General features: G+C 34.2%; 2 protein-coding genes across 3 annotated transcripts; one reads left to right on the top strand and one right to left on the bottom strand.

Annotated features, from left to right (window-relative positions):
- The first annotated feature begins 298 nt into the window (after positions 1-298).
- LOC105339053 (uncharacterized) lies at positions 299-5,201 on the top strand. The gene is made up of 4 exons (XM_011444455.4): positions 299-469; positions 1,089-1,247; positions 1,717-1,943; positions 2,551-5,201. The coding sequence occupies exons 1-4, from the start codon at positions 337-339 to the stop codon at positions 3,646-3,648; spliced, it is 1,617 nt and encodes a 538-aa protein (XP_011442757.3). The 5' UTR covers positions 299-336; the 3' UTR covers positions 3,649-5,201.
- On the bottom strand, positions 4,912-11,961 carry LOC105339056 (sterol carrier protein 2). 2 transcript variants are annotated; one of them, XM_034455576.2, is made up of 18 exons: positions 11,808-11,961; positions 11,052-11,109; positions 10,757-10,828; positions 10,505-10,569; positions 10,064-10,127; positions 9,407-9,471; positions 8,639-8,765; positions 8,307-8,370; positions 8,032-8,118; positions 7,652-7,802; positions 7,483-7,534; positions 7,264-7,359; positions 6,902-7,009; positions 6,663-6,813; positions 6,374-6,467; positions 5,957-6,086; positions 5,784-5,860; positions 4,912-5,608 (listed from the first exon to the last, which is right to left on the bottom strand). In XM_034455576.2, the coding sequence occupies exons 1-18, from the start codon at positions 11,868-11,870 to the stop codon at positions 5,516-5,518; spliced, it is 1,617 nt and encodes a 538-aa protein (XP_034311467.2). In that variant the 5' UTR covers positions 11,871-11,961; the 3' UTR covers positions 4,912-5,515. The 2 variants fall into 2 exon arrangements, with proteins under 2 accessions (XP_034311467.2, XP_034311466.2); XM_034455575.2 differs by lacking the exon at positions 9,407-9,471 and adding an exon at positions 9,296-9,360.
- Positions 11,962-20,473: the final 8,512 nt, after the last annotated feature.

Raw genomic sequence — 20,473 nt, 5'->3', positions numbered from 1 at the left:
AGGTTTATTTTCTCTCATTAGAAAGAACTTGGAACAGATCTTTTTCATATGTACAAAAAAAAAACACTCAAAAAACGGATTCTTTAGGATAGATTGATTGAATAGACTTATTTTATCAGATTACTTTTCATTTTATTTTTAAAACTGGCATACCTGAAATACAACCAAACAGCTGTTGGGAAGTCATATGGGTGAAATATCTTAGTACGTCATTTTTGAGGGAAATGAAAATCAAATTAAGTCGGGCTCGATGGTCGGGGCGAAGAAGACGCTTTAATTTTCTCTTCGTTTGGCTACCATATCCAAACGCTTTGTAAACACAGATGTTCAGCAACTATGGCAGCCTCCAATAAAGATTTTCAACGACTTAAAAGAATGGTTAAAGCATCCCATCCATATCGAAAAACTGTGCTTTGTCAATTGGTGGTTGCCGTTGTCGTGATTTACTTTTGGTACAGCTTTAATGAAGGTCAGTTTCGCTTCAAAGAATTCTTTACAGTGTTTTGAACAGTGTTGAATCAAGTAACCAAGGTTCTTCCTCAAAATACTGAGCAAAGCTCTGCAGGGAAGAGTTATGCCATGGCGTATGAAGCGAAAGAAATGTTATTAGGTTTCAGAAATTTTGCTTTGATTGTAAGTCCCAGATTTCCTACTCGTGAGCCTTTGCACCTTTGACAAAAATGACTAATTGCAGAAGAATAACTCATATTTAAATCATTAGGCAATATTTGTATGATTGAACAAATGAATTTAAGTTGCTGGGGTTTTTAATCAGGTTTGAAAAAAATCTGTGTTGAAAGGATTCCAGTAAGAGATTAAAAATGGCAAAGAATAAGAACTGTCATCTTGAACTAATATTTTTCAATTTTATAGGGTATAGATTGTTAGTAGTCATTTTTCTCAAATGTATATATGCTATCTGGTATATGAAGAGCTTTACTCTCACAGGCCCTTCAGCCTGTAAGAGGGTTTCACCTTCTATATTGAGGATAATTTCTCTCTCTCTCTCTCTCTCTCTCTCTCTCTCTCTCTCTCTCTCTCTCTCTCTCTGTTTATTGATACATGTATATGATTTCTTGTTTATACAGGATTTATTCCATGGTTTTTAAGAAGGAAGATCCCAGTTTTAGAGGTAAACCCAGATGTGAGTCCAATGATATATTTTCCCCATGCCAATGAGGATGGAAACAACATTAGGTGGTCCAGACATGTCAACAGTAGGAGAGCATTAGACACAGCCATTACAGGTACAGTAACTTCATTTCTTGTAACAGATGGAGCTACTTAATGGTCCAGCCCAAGTGGCTACGTAGTACAACACCTGACTGTGAGGTAGTGATAAAGGTGTCTGAGTCTGATTTCTGGTCCAGTCACTTAAATTTTTGTTTGATTCATTCCTACTACAGACATAACATGAAAAAACCCAACATTTTACAATACCAAAAGTGTAAATAACTATAACATTAAGCGATAAATCTAGGGTTGTGTCAGAAAAAAAGCATCCGACTAAATTCAATTCAATGGTTTATTGACATCACCATGTTGGCATACAGTCAAAATGAAATCAAATGACAGACAGAAGAAAATTATAACATAAAGGCTATAACATTAAAAGAAATTGACAAAAGACAAATTTAACAATGTGCAGAATGTTAAACATAATACCAATGTAATTCATATAACAGTGATACTGACCATAGTTCAATTATTATTTAGGAGAAATCGACATAATACAAGGTGATGTAATCCTGAAGGGACAGGACACTGAACATCAGAGCCTCATTCCAGTGATGGCCCGCCTCCCTAATACGGACAGTGACCTGACCCTGGATGATTGGCTGGCTGAGGTCAGGCAGTCCTATAGTAAAGGAATCAAGGTCACCCTCCAGTCCAACGATGCTGTGGAGATCACACTACAAAAACTGAAGGACTCCAGACGAGGGGTAAATGCTTACATTTTACACTAGAACTACTGTAGATTTGTATTTAGATGCTCTGATTTAATATCCGCGTAAAATTGTGAAAAGCACTCCTTGCAAATTTTAAGATCTGGCTGTATTAATTTTCTGACATTTGTGTATTATATGAAATTCTGATAAAAGTTTGATGTCAGCAATTTTGCATGTACAGTATATTCTCTTTGGTGTAGAAGTGAGAAATAAGTACTGTGTTTTCATAAAATGAAAATTCTACAGTATCTTACAATAACTCTACTGTTGAGTAGACAAAGTTAAAGTCAAAGACTAATTTTAACTAATATAAACAGTTTAAATTTATTATGGCATATTTTTAAATGATACATAGAAATATTCTGGGCTTTATTTTACAAAATTACTTGCATGAAATTTTGAATATCTAGATCACTATTCAATGATCATTGATTCAAAATATCACATGAACCATTTATTCACAGCTATGGCTATAGTGACTGTAAAAGTACCAGTATTGAGATGAAGTATTTGATAGAGAAAATGAGTTTATGTAATTTGATCTTGAGTGGGAGTTAAGTTCTCTTGTAAAATGATGACTTCAAAGGGTTTTTTTTTACAGCTTCGGAGACCTGTTTGGCTGCATGCTGATATACTACAAGGTCCTCATGGTTCCAAGCCAAGAGTTGACATGACGAGGTACTTCAAGCATGTCAACCGTTTGTTTCCAGAATGCACCATGTCTCTGGGTTGGACGACGGGCACTCACACCGACCTGAGCCTGAGTGGTTACTCCTGGGATAATGTCCTGGATATGTATTATGCTGTCATGGATGCAGAGCTTCAACAGCCAATTGTCATCTCTATTAGATCTTCTCTTATTCGAAACTCAATCCCACAGCTTAAATGGCTGACAGACAACCTTCATGCTAGTGTGTTCATTTGGCAAGAAGAAGGGGAGAGAACTGCAGCAGAGGATTTGATGCACATAGCTTACAGGTTTGCCCCTGAAAAATCCTATTGGGACATCCATAATAAAGATCTTAATGCTTATCTAAAAAAGAACAGAAATAAATCCAGTCCCAACTTGAGCCCCTACGCCAAGCAGCGGGACACTGTCTTATTTCGCCCCGATGCCTGGCTGAAGATGGGTCTTCATATGGAACATCACTCCATTCTACCCAGTGAAGAGGCATTGGTCCTACAGAGTCGTGCAGTGTATGTTCTTACAAAGACCAAGTATAGGCCCTCCAAACTCATCTCTCTTAATGGCAGAGTCCAGTTTTTAAACAGGAAGAATAAAGATGTGGTCCCCAATGAGACAGGACTGAGTATTTTCCTGCGCTCCACTGCATACACAGATTTTGATAAGATCCTGGGGATTCAGTGTTTCTTGGGACTTGATGGACAGATGAAGATCAGCTCGAGTCACCTGAGCACAGAGTTCCACAAGAGTATGCGGTTCACTCCAGGCAGTGCGTCCTGTTTCCGGTTTTTGGTGGTAGACACGGGGACTGAGATCGTCTTTGAGGTGGCCATTCTACACGACTGTCACACACTGGAGAGTGTGATGCCCATGAATCAAGTGAAGGCGGAGTTAAGGCTGAAGGTGCCTAACACTATCGGGAACGAGATGAACCCATTCATTGTGAAACTAGAGGACAGCAATCGTGTGGCAGTATTCGATGAACTTCACGTCAAACATGGTAGTTTCTTATGAGAATTATGTACCGTTATACTGCTTCTTTCAAAATTTATTCTTTCATTATGCAGGTGCCTCTGTTTATTGTAGATATTAACAGTCTGCTTTTCTTAGTAATATACAGAATTACCAAGATATTTTTAGGGTGTTTTTTTATTAATCATGTAATTATCATTGAATTATTTGTTTAACATGGCATTCTGTTTTCAATGTCTTTCTTCAAACATACATGTACATTCATCTACCAATGCATTACAGGTGATTTACTTTTGTTCACATGCATGTTCCATTGTCATGAATTATTTTATTTTTCTTATTGAGAAAGTGCTGGTACATGACATTAATATTCCATTTAATACATTCCTGAGAAAATTATTTATATGTTCAATTTACACCATGTGTGTTGTGTGAAACTTGTGATGTAAAAGGTTGTGTGATTTTGTTTACATGTTATCTGATGATGTCTACAGTTCATTCCATACATGCAGTATAGATTGTTTACAAAGAATAATGTATTGTAACTATGGTTAATATCAATTATGATAATGATTATAATTTTGATGGATTTTATGTTATTTGTTACTCTTTTTCTACATGGAATATATCTTTCAGAAATAAATGATCTATAACCTACATTAGTTACTGATCACGAGTTATCCAGATAACCTGCCGACCTTTTGTCATACTTTAATAACAGTTGACTAGTCGAGTTATACCCGTATACAAGCTCAATCTATCGATATAGTCTGTCCCATGATATTTTTGATGCATATTTACTTAAATTATTCAATATTTATAAATACCTCTTGGTTCAGACGATGTTCATTCAATAGTATGAAAAAATCCTAAGATTTCCCTTTTGAAACGACCCCTCTAGCTTGTCAGGTTTCAATACACAGCTAAAAATAAAAAGTCTACAGGGATTTTCCATTGCTATGGAGATGAAGCAGCCTGAATGATAATGTTGAAAAATTGTGCGAAGTATTACAGGTGACTTCTGAATGGATAAAAAGATAACATTCCCCATTATAAATCTTCGTAAGAAATCTGTTTTGTTCCTGTGAATTTTTACTAAGGAAAAATGATGTTAATGAAGTTATCTTGGAAATTTTCCCTTTCGATTTCAGTTGCACTTCTTTCACAGGTATGTGTATTTTTATTAAAAATCTTCCAAATGTGCAGCATGAATATCTTGGGACAGACTATAGAATGTCTGTAGACCAGCTTGTAAGAGTTATTAGTTACCTAGTGGAAATCAGATCAAATAATTTACTAAACAACTGACATGTATACAAGTTTATTCATTTTTCATTCATTAGTTTATTAACATGATATATCAAGATATTAAAACAGAATTACATGTACATCATGCAAACAGGATATATATTGTGCCTAAGGTCAAATAATATTCTTGGGTGGTAATCCTAATTTTCACTTTAAGAGAAAAAAATACCAGTATAAGATATATCGGTGATTGCTGAAGCTGATCCTATAGAAGTGTTTCGTTTAATTTCACACTTAAACAACCCAAAATAAATCAAAAGTAATCACATTCATACTGATATGAAACATAAATGTACATTAATCCCTCTATAACATCAGTACATGTATATCAATAAATACCGTAGGTTTGGTGGAAATGGTGTATTATGAAAGTCACAAAAATAAAACAAATAATTTAATGATACATAAAAACAAGCCTGATTAATCACAATTAAACCTTCACTGCCTCAAGAATGAAATCTTAAATCAGTTACTGATCCACAGTGGAAGAGTCACATGATCAAAATGTCAGTGATGATTGGTGGATGCATAAATCACATGATCGCTCTGGATATATCACATCTTTCTGGAGTGAACTACAGTTTATAACATTCCTTTCCCCTCACAACTTGGACTTGGTCCTGTTCTGGAACTCTCTCAGTTTCATGGCCAGTCCCATGTTTCCCTGAATTTTTAACTTTCCTTGAAAGAATGCCTATTGAAAGAAGTAACATAACATTACTGAACATGTAGACTGATATGGCCTTTTTTACTGTAAAAGGACAGGTCTCAAGAGCTTCATGCTGTTCACATAAAAATGTAACTCGATAACAAATTCAACAAACTATTCAGATATACAATGTGTCTTATGCAGATCATTTTAACCATACCTGTTGTGGATTCAGTTTTCCCAACATAAGGTTCACCATATCATCATCTGACATTATGATGGTCACGTCACCCTTAGCTACAAAAAAAGATCCCATAAGTTTTTAACACAAAAACATGCTCAAAGACCAACATACAAATTCCATCAGAGACCAAATCTGGTACAGATACTCACGATCGACTCCGAACTTGACCGATCCGTTCCCGTTCTTAGCATCCACCACCCATACACCTTCCTTCCCACCTGATCCCTTCACTTTGAAGCAGAAAACTCCTTTCATCTTTTTAACCCATCCTGGTCCATCCTAAAGCACAAACTTTAAATGTGAACTTTCCTTATTAACTGTTAGGGGTGAAACGTTTACTGAATTTTGTGAATGTTAAAATGGACAGCAGTTAATGAAAGGGAATCATTAAAATGAGGGATTATTTTGTGTTGAATTTATATGGCTACTTATTCATAAAACACTAACTCAATTGACCAAAGCACAAACTTCAAATGTGAACTTTCATAACTAACTGCAAATAACACAATGAAATCAATATTTGTACATTGTATTAAGTTTGTCAGTAAAAATCTTCAACATAATACCTTGTCTAGATTTTCTTTGATTTCCTCGAAGATGACATTACATTTGAAATCTTTTGCTGCTGAACTACTAGCAGGAACTGCCTGAATCTGTTGTCTGTGAAAAAAAATGTATGCTATTAAAACAATAACGAATTTATATTCCATGAATTTTACGACTTAAAAAGAATTATTCAAAACTACATGTATATTCATTTTATTAAGGATGATAAAATGTATATGAATTTTTTCCCCCTGTTTTTCCAGTTTTGGATGGTATTCCAAAAATAAAGAATATATATTCTGAGCATACCGAGCATTGGGGAATCCCAGTCTATAGATACTGATCACCACAGCGCCCCCTAGCCCTAGGTTATGTTGCAGGCCGACCTTGGCTCCTTTGACCTGCCTTTTGCCGGCCATTCCTCTCAGCTGCCAGCAAAGCTCTGCACACTGCGCCAGACCTGTCAAAAACACGATTCAGTATTAATTGCTACAAAAAATCATTAGGTTATATCTATTTTTCTTAGTCCGAGTACTGCAGTTCCTTACCTGTGGCTCCCAAGGGGTGTCCTTTAGAAATGAGTCCCCCGCTGGGGTTAATGACGTACTTCCCTCCATATGTATTGTTTCCAGAGTCAATCAAATCCTTGGCTTTTCCTAAATATCAGAAACATTTATTTGAAACACACATTTCAATTATGTAAAGATTCTTGTGTAGCTTTCATTTATCTCACAACCTTGTTGTGTATTTATGATGGCCTAATATCATTGGGTATTGTATGGCATTATAAAATGAAATCACAACAGCTTATCATTTCTTATACATGATGTACTTGCATACCTTGCTTCTTCTATGATCTATATAGGTAATAAAGCCCTTACAACAAATTCCTCTAAGGACAACGACTGACCTTCTTCACATAAGCCCAGTGCTTCGTAAGTGATGAGCTCATTGCAGGAGAAACAATCGTGTAGTTCTACAACCTGCACAGCATCTCTGCTCAACCCTGTAACAAGAATCAAAAAAGGCTTCTTATGATTTTACTTTGTCAGACACAACTATTTGACCATTCCTAAAATTGTCAGAGACTAGGTTAACTAATTTTGATTAAAAAAAATACTAATTTTACCTGCATTTGCAAATGCTCTGTTTGCTGCTTCTTTGGCCATGTCATAACCAACCTGAAATAAAAGTAAATGAACTCATCACTTTCTTCTCCAAATCAGTGAGATAACATAACAGTATTTATGTTTTATCTTGACTTTGGAATGACACTGTCTTCTTCTATAGTATGTTACCATTTTCATGCAAGAGTTCTCCTTAAATGTGCTTGGGAAATCTGTGCCCATTTCCATGGAGACAATTTCCACTGCCTGGTTTTGTAGATTGTGTTTTTTGACAAACTCCTCACTGCACAGAATGGCGGCGGCTGATCCATCAGAGGTCGGGCTAAAAACACAAATTTTGAAGTTCTGTCATACAGTTCCCCATACACATTATATATGTATATCTGATATCATTGATTTTGTCTTGAATATTAAATGTAGTATGTTAAATCTACCAGTACATGTAAACCACAAATTCTATAATTCAGAAATTAAGGCATAGTCAGCACTGAATACTTAGTCCACAGTGTACATTGACAAAACATCACTGACAAAACATTACCGGTACATACCAACACTGCAACTTGGTAAGTGGATCATGAATCTTAGGGGAGTTCATGATTTGTTCCAGAGAGTATTCATCTTGGAATTGAGAATACCTGTTGGAAAATGATAACATAATAAATCAAATGCATTTACTGAATAGCATATACAGATGATTTATCTTAATATGAAAAACATGACCATTCATTCATTGGTTTGTTAAAATAGGCTTTAGTTTATCAATGCCCAGTGAATCTTTAGAGGTTTTTAATACAAAATTTGACGGATTGATAAAACGACGTACGGGTTGTTGGTGGAATGTTTGTGATTCTTCCAGGCAATCTTTGCAAAGTGTTCTGGTTTAGTTCCTGTCACATGAAAATTTTTCTCATTAAATCCAATACTATTTGTTGCTAAATTTATCACAAATTGCTTCCTAACAGAGTAATCCCCCTTGACCACTGTGTATATTAGCTATCAGAAACTGCAACAGTTCTTTGTTATTCATCATTATGAGCAGTAAAACCAAACTTTTTCATTCTTAATGCTACCTAATAATTTATGACAGAAATATTTCTCTCAAATTGATAACCTCCTTTACTGGGGAATGACGAAAAGTTACTGTTTGATTCTGACCATATTTTTCCATGTGTTCCCGGCCAGCATTTCCAAACATCTGGGCAGTGACCGGCCCCTTCTCCAGCCCGTGCCCATTCATCATCACCTCCATGTGTTTGTCCATGGGATTGGTCCGGTCAGTAAACTGAAAAATAACACAAGGTCATGTTGCCATCTATCTAAATCTGAACTTTTAGGCATAGCAACTTTAGATTTGCAAAGAATGTATCACAGGTATACACCCAAGTCAGTGCTTTAGATGACAAAGATAGGAAGCAGATGTGCATGCAGACAGCTGTAGTAAATAAAGAATCAATAAAAAGAAAGATAAAGGAAACTGTATGAGCTAGAAAATTAATCAGATAACTCCAAAACTGCAAGATATAAATATATTACAGTGAAAAGTTAAGTATTAAATGGTACAGGCAAGCCAGAATATAAAACAGCGAAATATGAAAATAATACAGTGAAAATGTTAAGTATTAAATGGTACAGGCAAGCCAGAATATAAGAATGTAAATCCATCTAACAGTACTTTGAAAACAAATACATGTAAGTGTTGATGCTTTTTGTGGATTAAAATACTAAAACTTTATCAATGAACTCCAGTGGTAAGCTTAACACAGTGACAGAATTGCTACAAATAGTCCATCTAATCTCACACAAAACTCTTACAGTCATTCCTAACGAGCCACGGTGCATCTTTTCAAATCCAATGGCCAGAACACAGTCCGCGATCCCTGTAAAACAACACAGCGTTATCAAACTTCATAGAACAGAGATTACCTTCTTCTTCAATGAACCCCGTTCCATCTTCTCAAACCCGATAGCCAACACACAGTCAGCAAGCCCTGTAAACCACAAGCATTAGCACACCAAATGATCATGCTGTCACAATACCATACATCCAGTTTAGCTACCTATGTTGCAATTTTGGGGAAAAAATAAATCTGTACACTTAAACTTTTCTATTTGCATTGTTTATTTCTTGCAATTAAAATAGCTTTATGCAGTGCTAAAATACTGATACAATTTTTGCATGTTTTATTTTTTGTGAGGATGAAATGATTGCAAAAAATAAATCGTCACAAAAAATAAACTGGTATATGGTACTGTTGATTCCTTATTTTATGCAAGTACTTAATTCCACAATCTTCTGTTTTGTATCAAATCGCAACAATATATAATTGTAAACCCGGAACTTTTATCCTACTTTCTTATAGTTCTCAACTCTTAGAAAATAATAGCGAGAGTTTAAAACCATCGAAGGGTGCTTGTCACTATTTTACGCGAATATTAATTCCTCGCTTTTAATTAGGAATCTGCAGAATACACTTGCTTTAAGCTTCATTACAAGTCAGCATTAATTAAATTTTTTCCAGCACATGTCTTATATATCAACAAATACCCTGCAAAAGAATTGAAGCATTGGTTTCGACTTACCTCCTAAAATGAGGTTCCTTGCCATGTACAGCGCTGTAGAGCCTGTGGCACAGGCATTGTTCACCTGTCAATCAAAGACAACCACATAATTTTACCTTAGAATAAACAGCAGTATTGCAATGTTTTATATATCAATAATTGCTATATTTAAAAGTTACCATCATCAAAACAAGAACAGCAAGATAATTTAAAGACTTCTTCTAACAAGAATCTGCTCTAGAACAGTGCTTCAGATTTTTTAAAAAGATAAAGATTAATACCAGTAATAAATTTACCCTAAACAAGTTTTCTCAGTCTTCAAGTTATTTCGTAATTCTTTTCATGTTATACCAGCATGTTCAGCAACTTATGACTTGCTTTATTCTACAGAAAGGGAACTGATTTCTAAATTTTGTACAGGTAAACAAAAGGATTATTGTGGTAGGTATAAAAGTGACCTACATTGTAGATGGGTATGCCACTCATCCCCAGCTGATAGAGAGCCCTCTGTCCACATGTTGTGTCACCTGTAGATAAACATTATCAGCATCATTAGATCTAGACAGTTTACTTTCCATACCTGTGGCTTATCAACAAAAATCAATATATCCAGCTCAGTTATCATACATTACAAAATTTCAATACTTTTTAAATTACATTTCAAAATTTTACCATAAACTATTTCTTCTTACAAATATGAGAGTTATAACTCACCATAAACATATCCAACACAGGCATGTTGAATCTGGTCGTACGATATACCAGCATCTTCTAGGGCCTTAGTTCCTGAAACATAGCACAAAAATATTTTTCATCATGTGCAATAAACACAGATAACATTTTATCAGCAAGATTCAAATAGGTCTTATCTACAGATTTATGCAATTCAATTTTTATCTTGTCCAGGATTTTGATACTTATCACTTATTAATTTTTGTTTTTAAAACATTTATCTAGTTTTTTGTTTAATAGTTGTCTAGTTTGCTTAGATATTCATTGAAGTTCAAACCTGCTTCTTTGGCCATTTCTGGGTAGTCAAAATCATCTTTGCGGCCTGGTTTTTCAAACTAAATTAAACAAAAAAAAATGTTTTCCCTTAGAGGCATCTGAATCATGACACTTAATGCAATAAATGATAATAATGATGTAGTAATCTGTATCCTGAGACCCACTTTATTTTTAAACAAAAATTTATAAGCTTTGACAATATGAAAAAGTAAATATATATACATATATATGTGTGTGTGTCCAAAAAGAAATTTTCTATTGACATATAGTTATATTCATCAAATCAAACTTAGATTTGAGGAATGATAGAAAGTTTGTTAAAAAACATGCTTTAATTTTGTTTCCAGTGCATTTATTCAAACTCATTGGAACAGAGTGGTCACATTTATAATCAGACTTATTATGTAATTTTGGGAATGTCCTTAAGTCTCAACTGTCAGTTTTCAGTATGATCTGTCAAAATATCCAAAACTAATCAATTCGTGGTAACTAAAAACCCAAAACACCACCACTTTTACTTGCACACAAATTCAAAAATTTATGCACATGTACATTTCTTTAAGCTACAGTATACATGGTCGAAACAAAGTGAAGGGCAGTGGGAAAATCTTATGATACAGCAGAGGACAAAGTCCAAATTTACTTTCAAATTCAATTCAAATAAGCAAATGCACAAAAATCTGAGGACGAGTGGTCATCGACAGATTCAACAACTTTTTCTGACTATCACTTTGCAAGAAAAAAAAAACAGTATTACCTTTGTCATGCCCACCCCAACCACAAATACTCTTCTGTTTGGCTTCGGACTGGAGGCTGCCATGTTGATAGTTCGACGATCGGAAGTAAAGAGAACGATAGTAACTGAACCTTCGCTGTCTTCAAATCCGGTTTATCAAATGCAGACTTTTTATATACATATATATTTCATTCTTTTTAAGGTGGCTCACTACACTGGGAAATATTTTCTCAAATCAGTTACTTGACTATGATAGATATCACAGTGGATAAGAAGCATTTAAGTCTAACAGGCAAAAATTGTGCAATTTTGGATCAGAGACATAAACTAGAGCAGAGCTCGTGGCAAAGCCCCGAGTAGGTCTTCCGTTGTTGCTGCGAGTTGAAAATATATGTTATATGGTGTCAAACGATTATAATGACTATACTTTCAGTTCTGCTTTTGTTATAAAAACGTGTTGTGATTGAAAGCCTGTATATAAAACGTGTTTTGAAAAAAGAAAGGAAGAAAATATTTTAGGAAAACTATTTGTCGAGCAGAGTTTATGTAATCGTTTCAAACATTCTTTAAAAAATGAGATGTTTAATGGCGAGTTAAATTTTCAAAGGGTAGCAAGCATTGTTATAAACAGTATGTACTCGTGATTCATGTCAGGAAGTGTATTTCTTTTTTAAACTAAACCCGCCTAGAAAACACGTAAACTTTTCTCAAAGATAACTTCTATATTAAAATATTTCTAAATTTTTTGAAGACTATGTGCAAGTATAGAATTGCGTGCTGACAAAATTTACAGACCCTAAAACGTACTACTACACCAAAAAAGCGTGCGGCCTACGTGCGAGAAACGTTTCGTGTAAACCTTTTAGAGTTTCATGTAAACCGTTTAGCGTTTCGGGCAAAGCGTGCGAGAACCGTGTGAAATGTTCATCAGATTTCATTCGGAACTCTCTGACAAGTTAATTGTTTCAAAATGGCGCCCGTGTTTTACATTACTTTAACAAAATTGAACGAATTTTTAACAAACAAAAGAGAGGTATATGTATTAAAAGACGACTAGTTACAGAGTAAATGTATATTTAACGTTTTCATGCAATGTTTCAGTACTGAAACAATATTAAAATTCGCTATACATAAAAAATATTAAATACAGTTAGTGAAACATGATTTCTATTGGAACAAACCTTAATCAACTTTAACTTGCACGATCATGTTTTGACAGGCATGTATTTTTATTATTTATTTACATCGATAACTCCTACTGATAACTCTTACTGAGACCATTCGGCTGTGTACAAACAGCACACATAACATCGGACATCGGGTGAGACCTGCACCTGGCTGAACCTGTCAATCAAACTCTGTGTATTTGTTTTCATTGGATGGTCAGGCGTCTCTCTTTTGTCAAAAGCCAATGGAAAATTAATGAATTCAAGGTAATCGGAATCAGTATTTGATGAAGCACACAATTTAAATGATAGAAAATTTATTAATTATTTGAACAAAATTAAATGTAAACATAGAGAGGAAATAAAAAAAATTATTATTATGGGAATCTATACGCATGGTACTCAATTCAAATAGATTATATTATGATTTTATTATTTTATGTAGTAAAATCACCCTTCCAACTGTTACTCAATTACATAACAATTGATGACCTGGGGCTATAAATGTTCTGAGCTGTGTGCGCTGAAGCGACACAAGATTCTCGGTCGCATGCGGCAATTGAATTAACACAGACTGGCCGAATAAACAAAGGGGTTGGAAAGTGAAACAAAATGTTACACATAAGAAGAATCCACCAAAAATGATTTTCGACAGATCTTATTATCTTTTCTCCAATTAAAAAAAAATCCAGCGCGAGCACCTGTCAGCGGGGCGGGAGGAAAGGGGGGGGGCAGCAATGAGTTCGCTTCCACAATGAAACTACAGAAGTGATTAATATGTGACCGATAGAATCTAATCTAAAGTTGTTTAAACTCATGTGAATATTTTTTAAAATAATAATCGAATGCCTCAATTTAGGGCATTCCTTTATCGTGCTAGCCCCTACCGCAAACATGGAACTTTGATTATAATTTGATTTCATGTTTAAACTACCTTGTACGCTATCGTATAAATCAATGCTTAATCAACTGTACAAGTAAAATCAATTTATATTTTCGTCTTAAACCAATATAATAGTTGAAAACATAATAAAATATAGTTGTGTCCGTGCAAAATATGAAACATAAACGCGTCATAAGGTACATGTAGAAGAATACGAACCGACGGCGGATCACTTATCCACTCGCGCCGGATCTCCTCAGCCATGTGCGAGGGATGATCATCATTTAAAGGTTTAATATTTGAAGGGGGGGGGTGTTGATTTAAAACATTAATTGTACAGTTTTTAAAGTACTTTAATTACCTGAACAAACGAACCATTAGTTTATGTCTAACGATTTTTCCGATTTGGAGTAATATCGTTCATTAATATTCATTTACACTCAAATATTTAATTAAATATTTATACAAGTAGGACAACCTTTTATAACATAAAATTAAAACAGTTCTTGTATATACGGCTATATTAACTCAAACACGTTCATATGCATGCAAGTGTAAGTCGCGGTGTGCAAATCTTGTGTATTAAATAACCGCTTACCGCTAGGTAATGCAGCCGTGGCTGATCTCCTCGGCCGTGGACGAAGAATAGATTACGTAAAGGTACAACGCACAGAAACGCACAGCTCAGAACCAAGGAAGATTTGAAAAGTTTGCAGTATAATGACCTTACTCTATCAAATAGAAGTTATATATTTTAAACTTAAACCCCACAATTGATCTATGTCTATTATTGCTTTAGAGAATGACATTGCTTTTATTAATTAAATGAACTATTTCTTACTTGACATCCACTCGTTTAATCCACAAAAGATTTTGTGTAATCAAAACTAAAACAATTCTTGAGTTCGCGGCTAAATAAACTCATATATGAGAGACGCAACTCTCGTGTATTAGATAACCGCTGACCGTAGTCCAGCCGAGAGCATGGTAACCGATTTTCTCGGCCGCGGGCAAGGGAGAGCTTACGTAATGGTACACACACACACATGCAGCTCTGATTCAAGGTAGATTTTAAATGCATGGAGTTAATAACTAAAATGTAATGCACAGAGTTTTTTAATTCCAAATTTTGTGGTTTACTAGAAAAGAAAAAGAGTGTTTTGTTTTCCAATTGCCGTTTTTAATGATTGTGCACTATAAGAACTTAACAACAATGACTTTAACTCCTAAAGGAAAAGCTTATACTCCAACAACAAAAAAATTCTTATGAATTAATGCCTCCTGTATAAACCAGCATACTTTCTGCGGCAACTTTATGCCAGTTCTACGCACAAAGACTTTCGTTAACTTGTCAAATGAAAACAGGTACATGTCAACATGTAAAGCTTTTTACACTCATACTACACAAATCACTTACAAAATAACATTGTTACGACCTTTATGAGATCCCAACAAGCAACTTTTCCAGCGACAGCCATATCAAAATCCTAACCGTTTTTGAGTTATTAAGCAAAAACTTTTAGAGGCTATTGGCCCTTAATTTAAGGGGCCAGCCCTTTTTTATTGGTGTTAAATGAAAGCCCTTGATATTCTGCACAACTTTTATTCTACATGTCTTTACAAAATATTTTTCGTTAAAAAGATATAAAGGAAAATATGTCTAAATTTTTGCACTTTTTGGAATCCTGTTTTTTGACCCCCTACCTTTTCCTAAATAAAAAACGTAATCTAAAAACAAAAACTAATGTGCACCACTACAATGTCTCTGCTATTCAAATTCGTTGGATTCCCATTCCTTGCTATCATAGTCTCGGAGCCTTTGTCTGGAAACCAAAGGCCCTAAAAAAATTTAAAAGGGGAATAACTCGTTACCGGAAAGGGAATTCTAACTTTTATGAATTGATGAAGATAGTGTTTTGTAAAGTCCATTAGCCCTGAAAATTTGAGCAAAAACCGTTCAGAAATGAGCACGATATGAAGCCTCAAAGTTCGCGTCTAGGAAGAAAAAAAAAAAAAAAAAAAAAAAAAAAAAAAAAAAAATAAGAACTAGAGCAAAGCTCGTTGCAAAGCAACGAGTGGGTTTTCCGCTAATGTCGAAAGCAACGCTAAAAGTACGTCTAAGAAGCAGAGTTCTTAATCTAGTAACAAAGAAACCTAAGTACAAAAAGAAAAAAAAATCGAATGATTCTTGGTACAACTTAACATAATCCGAATGTTTTTAAGAACGACTTAACAAAAAACCCTAAACCATTTCAAGAACGACTTAACAAAAAAAACAATGTGTTTAAGTACGACTTAACACATTTGACTTCGTACTGTGTGCTCGTTGCGTCATTAATTGTCAGAAACTAATCGATGTAAAGTTTACTTTACTGTACCTCTGTTAATATTTTCTATGTAAAATTACTATGAACCAGACAACATTGAAATGGTGAACATTTCAAAGGGCCCCGCTTATGTTATTTCAGAGAATTCTGCTTTGACCTTGACCTATAACTTGAAATTTTTTCAGCTGGCATAGAACTTTTAATTCAATTTCATTCCCATAAAAATAAATGCATTTTTGTTCAATCTGACCAAGAATAAGCATAATTGGAAAATAATCTACTGTCTAAAACTAATTTTAAAAAGATCTGCTATGACCTTCACATTGACATACTTGGTTCAAGGTCACTGCACGCCATTAACCAATAAACTCTGTAAAGGTAAAATATTAGCCAAATAGGGGCTAAAAGGAGAGTATATCTATGCTCTTAAAATATGGATTTTTGTGTGATCTGATATGACCTTGACTCTTCATCTACAAATATCATTCGAGGTCATTGCATATATTTTGATCAAAGGCATCATGTGGGTGAAGTATGAGGCTGAATGGAGCAAAGGGAGAGAAGATATACTCCGGACAAGGATTTTTAAAAACATAATTCTGCTATGACCTTCATAGTTTCTTTTCACTGAAAATAGGTTCAAGGTCACTACACACCCTTTCACCCTTTACTCAAAAGCTCTGCTTATGTGAAGTCTGAGCCAAATAGGGGTTAGTAGAAATTATACATGCTTTCAAAAAAGGATTTTTGCATGATCTGATATGATCTTCACCCGTTACCTAGAAATTTCATGCAAGGTCACTGCACATCGTTTAACCATAGAGACACTCTGTGAGTACTCTGGACCAAAGGGAAAAAAGATATGCCCCAGACAAGGATTTTATATATATAATTCTGCTATGACCTTAACCTTATACCTAAAAACATGGTTCAAGGTCACTGCCCATCCTTCAACCAAAGGAACCCTGTGGATGAGGTATGAGCCAGACTGGGCCAAGGGGAGAGAAGCTATGCTCCTGTCAAGCCATCTCGGATGGACAGACGGACAAATTGATCACTAGAAGACGCCCGCATAAACATGCCTTTTTATCTAATTTAAAATAGTATCCATGCTATCTGCCCATGGTGAATAGTCATCAAAACTATTCATCAGCAGAATTTGATTTCCCTCCTTTTTAAGGTGGTATGGGACATCTGTCGATATTAATGTGGATTAAAGTACTATATAATTGATAACTTTTCACCGGTTTAGAATTTTCAAATTTTACAATATTTAACCAAAAAATAGCTTTTAAAAATATTTGAAAAGGTAAAAATTGTAAAAACCCCAGCGGGATTCGAACTCATGACTTACAGGTTCCTAGTAAACCCTCTAACCCACTGTGCTAAGGAGTTAGGTGACCATTTTTGAAAAGAAACTACATGTACTTATATAATTACACTTTATTTGATTGTTTATTTTGATAAACAATACGTCACAACATGGAAGTGTCCCATATCACCTTAAACTCGGAACACCTCTGACCTAATAAGATCGCCGCATTAAATACAAAGTTTGATTTAACTCTAATTTGTTTATCATCAAGAAATTCTGCATCGCTGACAAATAAAGTTTTCTTCTGTATAATGAAATACCAATTAACTGACTATTCGGACAATAGCAAGTTTATTGTCCCACTCCACAGCAACTATTTCCATTGGCTTTGCCTCATTAAATAGTTGCTGTCTTGGGGAAAAATAAACTTGTTATTGTCCTCATACCCAGTAAATACTAAATAGGCATATAATATCCCATCCACCTACATTTCATGTTATATAACCTCCCGTTTGTAACCTTCAATTTCACTGTAAAGTCAACATATCTGTCATAGCCGCAAGTTTCACAATTTATTTCTGCTTCTCATGTACTTAAAATTAGGGGCCTTAATATTGCTTACCAATTCCAACAAGAGACATCCCTCTAACTATTGGTAATCATTAAAATTCATTTCATGAATCTACGCAACAATGATAAACCTTCAAGTACAGTCACACTCAATTTTACAAAAATATTGACGGTACTTTATCCGAAACTGTTCCTTGTATCTTTAACTTAGTACACTAACATTTTTATGAAAAGACGGTTTGTCTTAGAATAAGAAAGCTAATGCAATTCTGAGAAAAAGAATACCACATATTGCCAATTCCATTGAGGTTTAATAAAAATATGGCCATTTAAGTGAACCCACCATTTCCAATTTCCTTTAGTAAACACAGATTTACAGGGTTCTCCATAGTAAAACATCTTTATCTGACCTTTTAGAGGTCAACTTTTGTTCAACCACCTTTGAAAAGAAACCTTATTCAATACAACATATGCCTACATGATATAATCATGATAAAAGCTTCACATCACTTAGAAATACCCTTACATGTATACCCCCCACCCCCCAATCTTTTGATTTTCATAAAAAGCCATGGTTTGAAATGTTTTACCTAATTTTATGAAACATGTGGCAATTTCCTTGAGTCATTTCTCACACATATTTGAAAACAATCATCAATGATTCTAAAATGTGATCTTTATTTGTTTATTGTATGATTTGTACCATTTTAATTAACAAATAGACAGCTGTCCTGCTTGTGATTTCTTGTTTTCATGAAAAAAGTAAGCTAACAATCATATTTAGTGAATATCTAATCTATTCTGATTTCTAGTCTTCTTCTAACCATGCTAAAACAGTAAGTTACAACCTACAAGTTAGACATCTGCCTTAAATTAGAATTAAATTCAAACACACCCAGGTAGCTGGAGACAGAGTTGATTTCAATGAAAAATGTTCAAATTTGACATGTTTTTCTACTTTTTTATGCATATATACCTTAGAAAGGTAGAAATAGGTTGTTTCTTGTTCATTTCAAAAGTAATTATCATAGCAGATGTTATTTCAAAGTCAAATGTACATTTACATATCCTACATGTAATCTTAATGCAGACAATTAAATAGAGGGGGGGGGGGGGTTCCAATTATGTAAACACATCTAAATATCTTTATGAAATAAAAAATAAAGGAAACATAATTGTATACTTTTATTGAAAAACAAATTTTCACAGCAATTATGAATTTCTTTAAACAGCCTTAATTTTGTTTTCATAATTTCTTATCAAACACAAACCACAACATGGCATGATGCTTTCTTCAAGTTCCATTATTGTTCATGCATTATCGGATTTAATTTGAATTACCAGTAAATAGTCTGTAGAACACAAGGAATATGCATGTGGATAGAGGTGACAGGTTAATCTCAGGAGCTGACCCACAAGAATCAACAGGTACCGGTAAAAGCCATGTGGTAACAAGAGTGTTTTGAGCTGAAATAAATAAAAAAAATAATTAGCTGTGTTTACATACATGTACTAGTAATAGCTGTGTTTACATTAACATATGCATAGTATTTCTGTAAAAAATACACTGACCATGCAGTGTAATAAGTATGACATATCCCAATACATGACATAACATTTAGGCAGTACAAAATCAAAAATTTGCATATCAAGTCATAATATAATATTAAAAAATTTTCATAGGTATAAACACTTATCAAATTGAGAAAGAGAGAGAGTTTGAGAGAGAGAGAGTTTATTACCATACTTGTAGTGCAACAGTCAATATTTCAATTCGTAAATTACAAACGAATATTTCCCACCGAACAGCGTCAAAGTACATGTACTGTTATTAGCTTCTGGTATACCATTTTGTATCAATTCTACTGTGTATTTTTTGTTTGCAAATAAATTTAGCGAGGGGTTTTGTTTATTTTCTTATAAATTACATGTTTTAAAAACAATACTACGTGTAATAAGCATAAAACATGTATGAGTAAACTTAATGAAGAATTTTTAATAGATTATTTTTCAAAGAATGTGGTACATTACATGTATGTCAATCTTTATAAAACTAGCGTATATTTCGTGCGCCATAAATTGCAAGTTTTTTGTAAATATCATTTACTTGCATGATAGGTATATATGGTCTAACCAAAATTTTCTTCATAAAGCTACAGCTGTATGTACCACATATATGTTTTGTCACAAGTATACATTTAAAAAAAAAATACCCAAATTCCAACAATTTAAATAAACTCAACTCATTCTCTGATAAGTTCATTGTGTTTTGTGCCTGCATATCTTATTTGTCTGCTGCAACAGCAGCCAATCAGCGGTAAGCTGAATCCACAAAAAGAAAGTTTGTGTTTTAGGAGCGGGTAAATTGTTTATGCGACACTGTCAAGAAAACCACACCAAATAATTACAAGAAACATAAATATTCA

Source organism: Magallana gigas, chromosome 7, assembly GCF_963853765.1.
Source record: "Magallana gigas chromosome 7, xbMagGiga1.1, whole genome shotgun sequence".
In the NCBI taxonomy this organism is placed as follows: domain Eukaryota; kingdom Metazoa; phylum Mollusca; class Bivalvia; order Ostreida; family Ostreidae; genus Magallana; species Magallana gigas.
Note: the sequence above shows the minus strand (reverse complement) of the source record. Positions and strands in the feature narration are given on the sequence as shown.

Excerpts from the sequence above, each read along its gene's own strand:
- LOC105339056 (XM_034455576.2), bottom strand. The coding sequence starts at position 11,870 with ATGGCAGCCTCCAGTCCGAAGCCAAACAGAAGAGTATTTGTGGTTGGG. Across the intron at positions 8,119-8,306 it reads AAACATTCCACCAACAACCC|GTATTCTCAATTCCAAGATG; the intron begins GTACGTCGTTTT and ends ATTTTCCAACAG. Across the intron at positions 6,814-6,901 it reads ACACCCCTTGGGAGCCACAG|GTCTGGCGCAGTGTGCAGAG; the intron begins GTAAGGAACTGC and ends TGTTTTTGACAG.
- LOC105339053 (XM_011444455.4), top strand. The coding sequence starts at position 337 with ATGGCAGCCTCCAATAAAGATTTTCAACGACTTAAAAGAATGGTTAAA. Across the intron at positions 470-1,088 it reads TTGGTACAGCTTTAATGAAG|GATTTATTCCATGGTTTTTA; the intron begins GTCAGTTTCGCT and ends TTGTTTATACAG. Across the intron at positions 1,944-2,550 it reads TGAAGGACTCCAGACGAGGG|CTTCGGAGACCTGTTTGGCT; the intron begins GTAAATGCTTAC and ends TTTTTTTTACAG.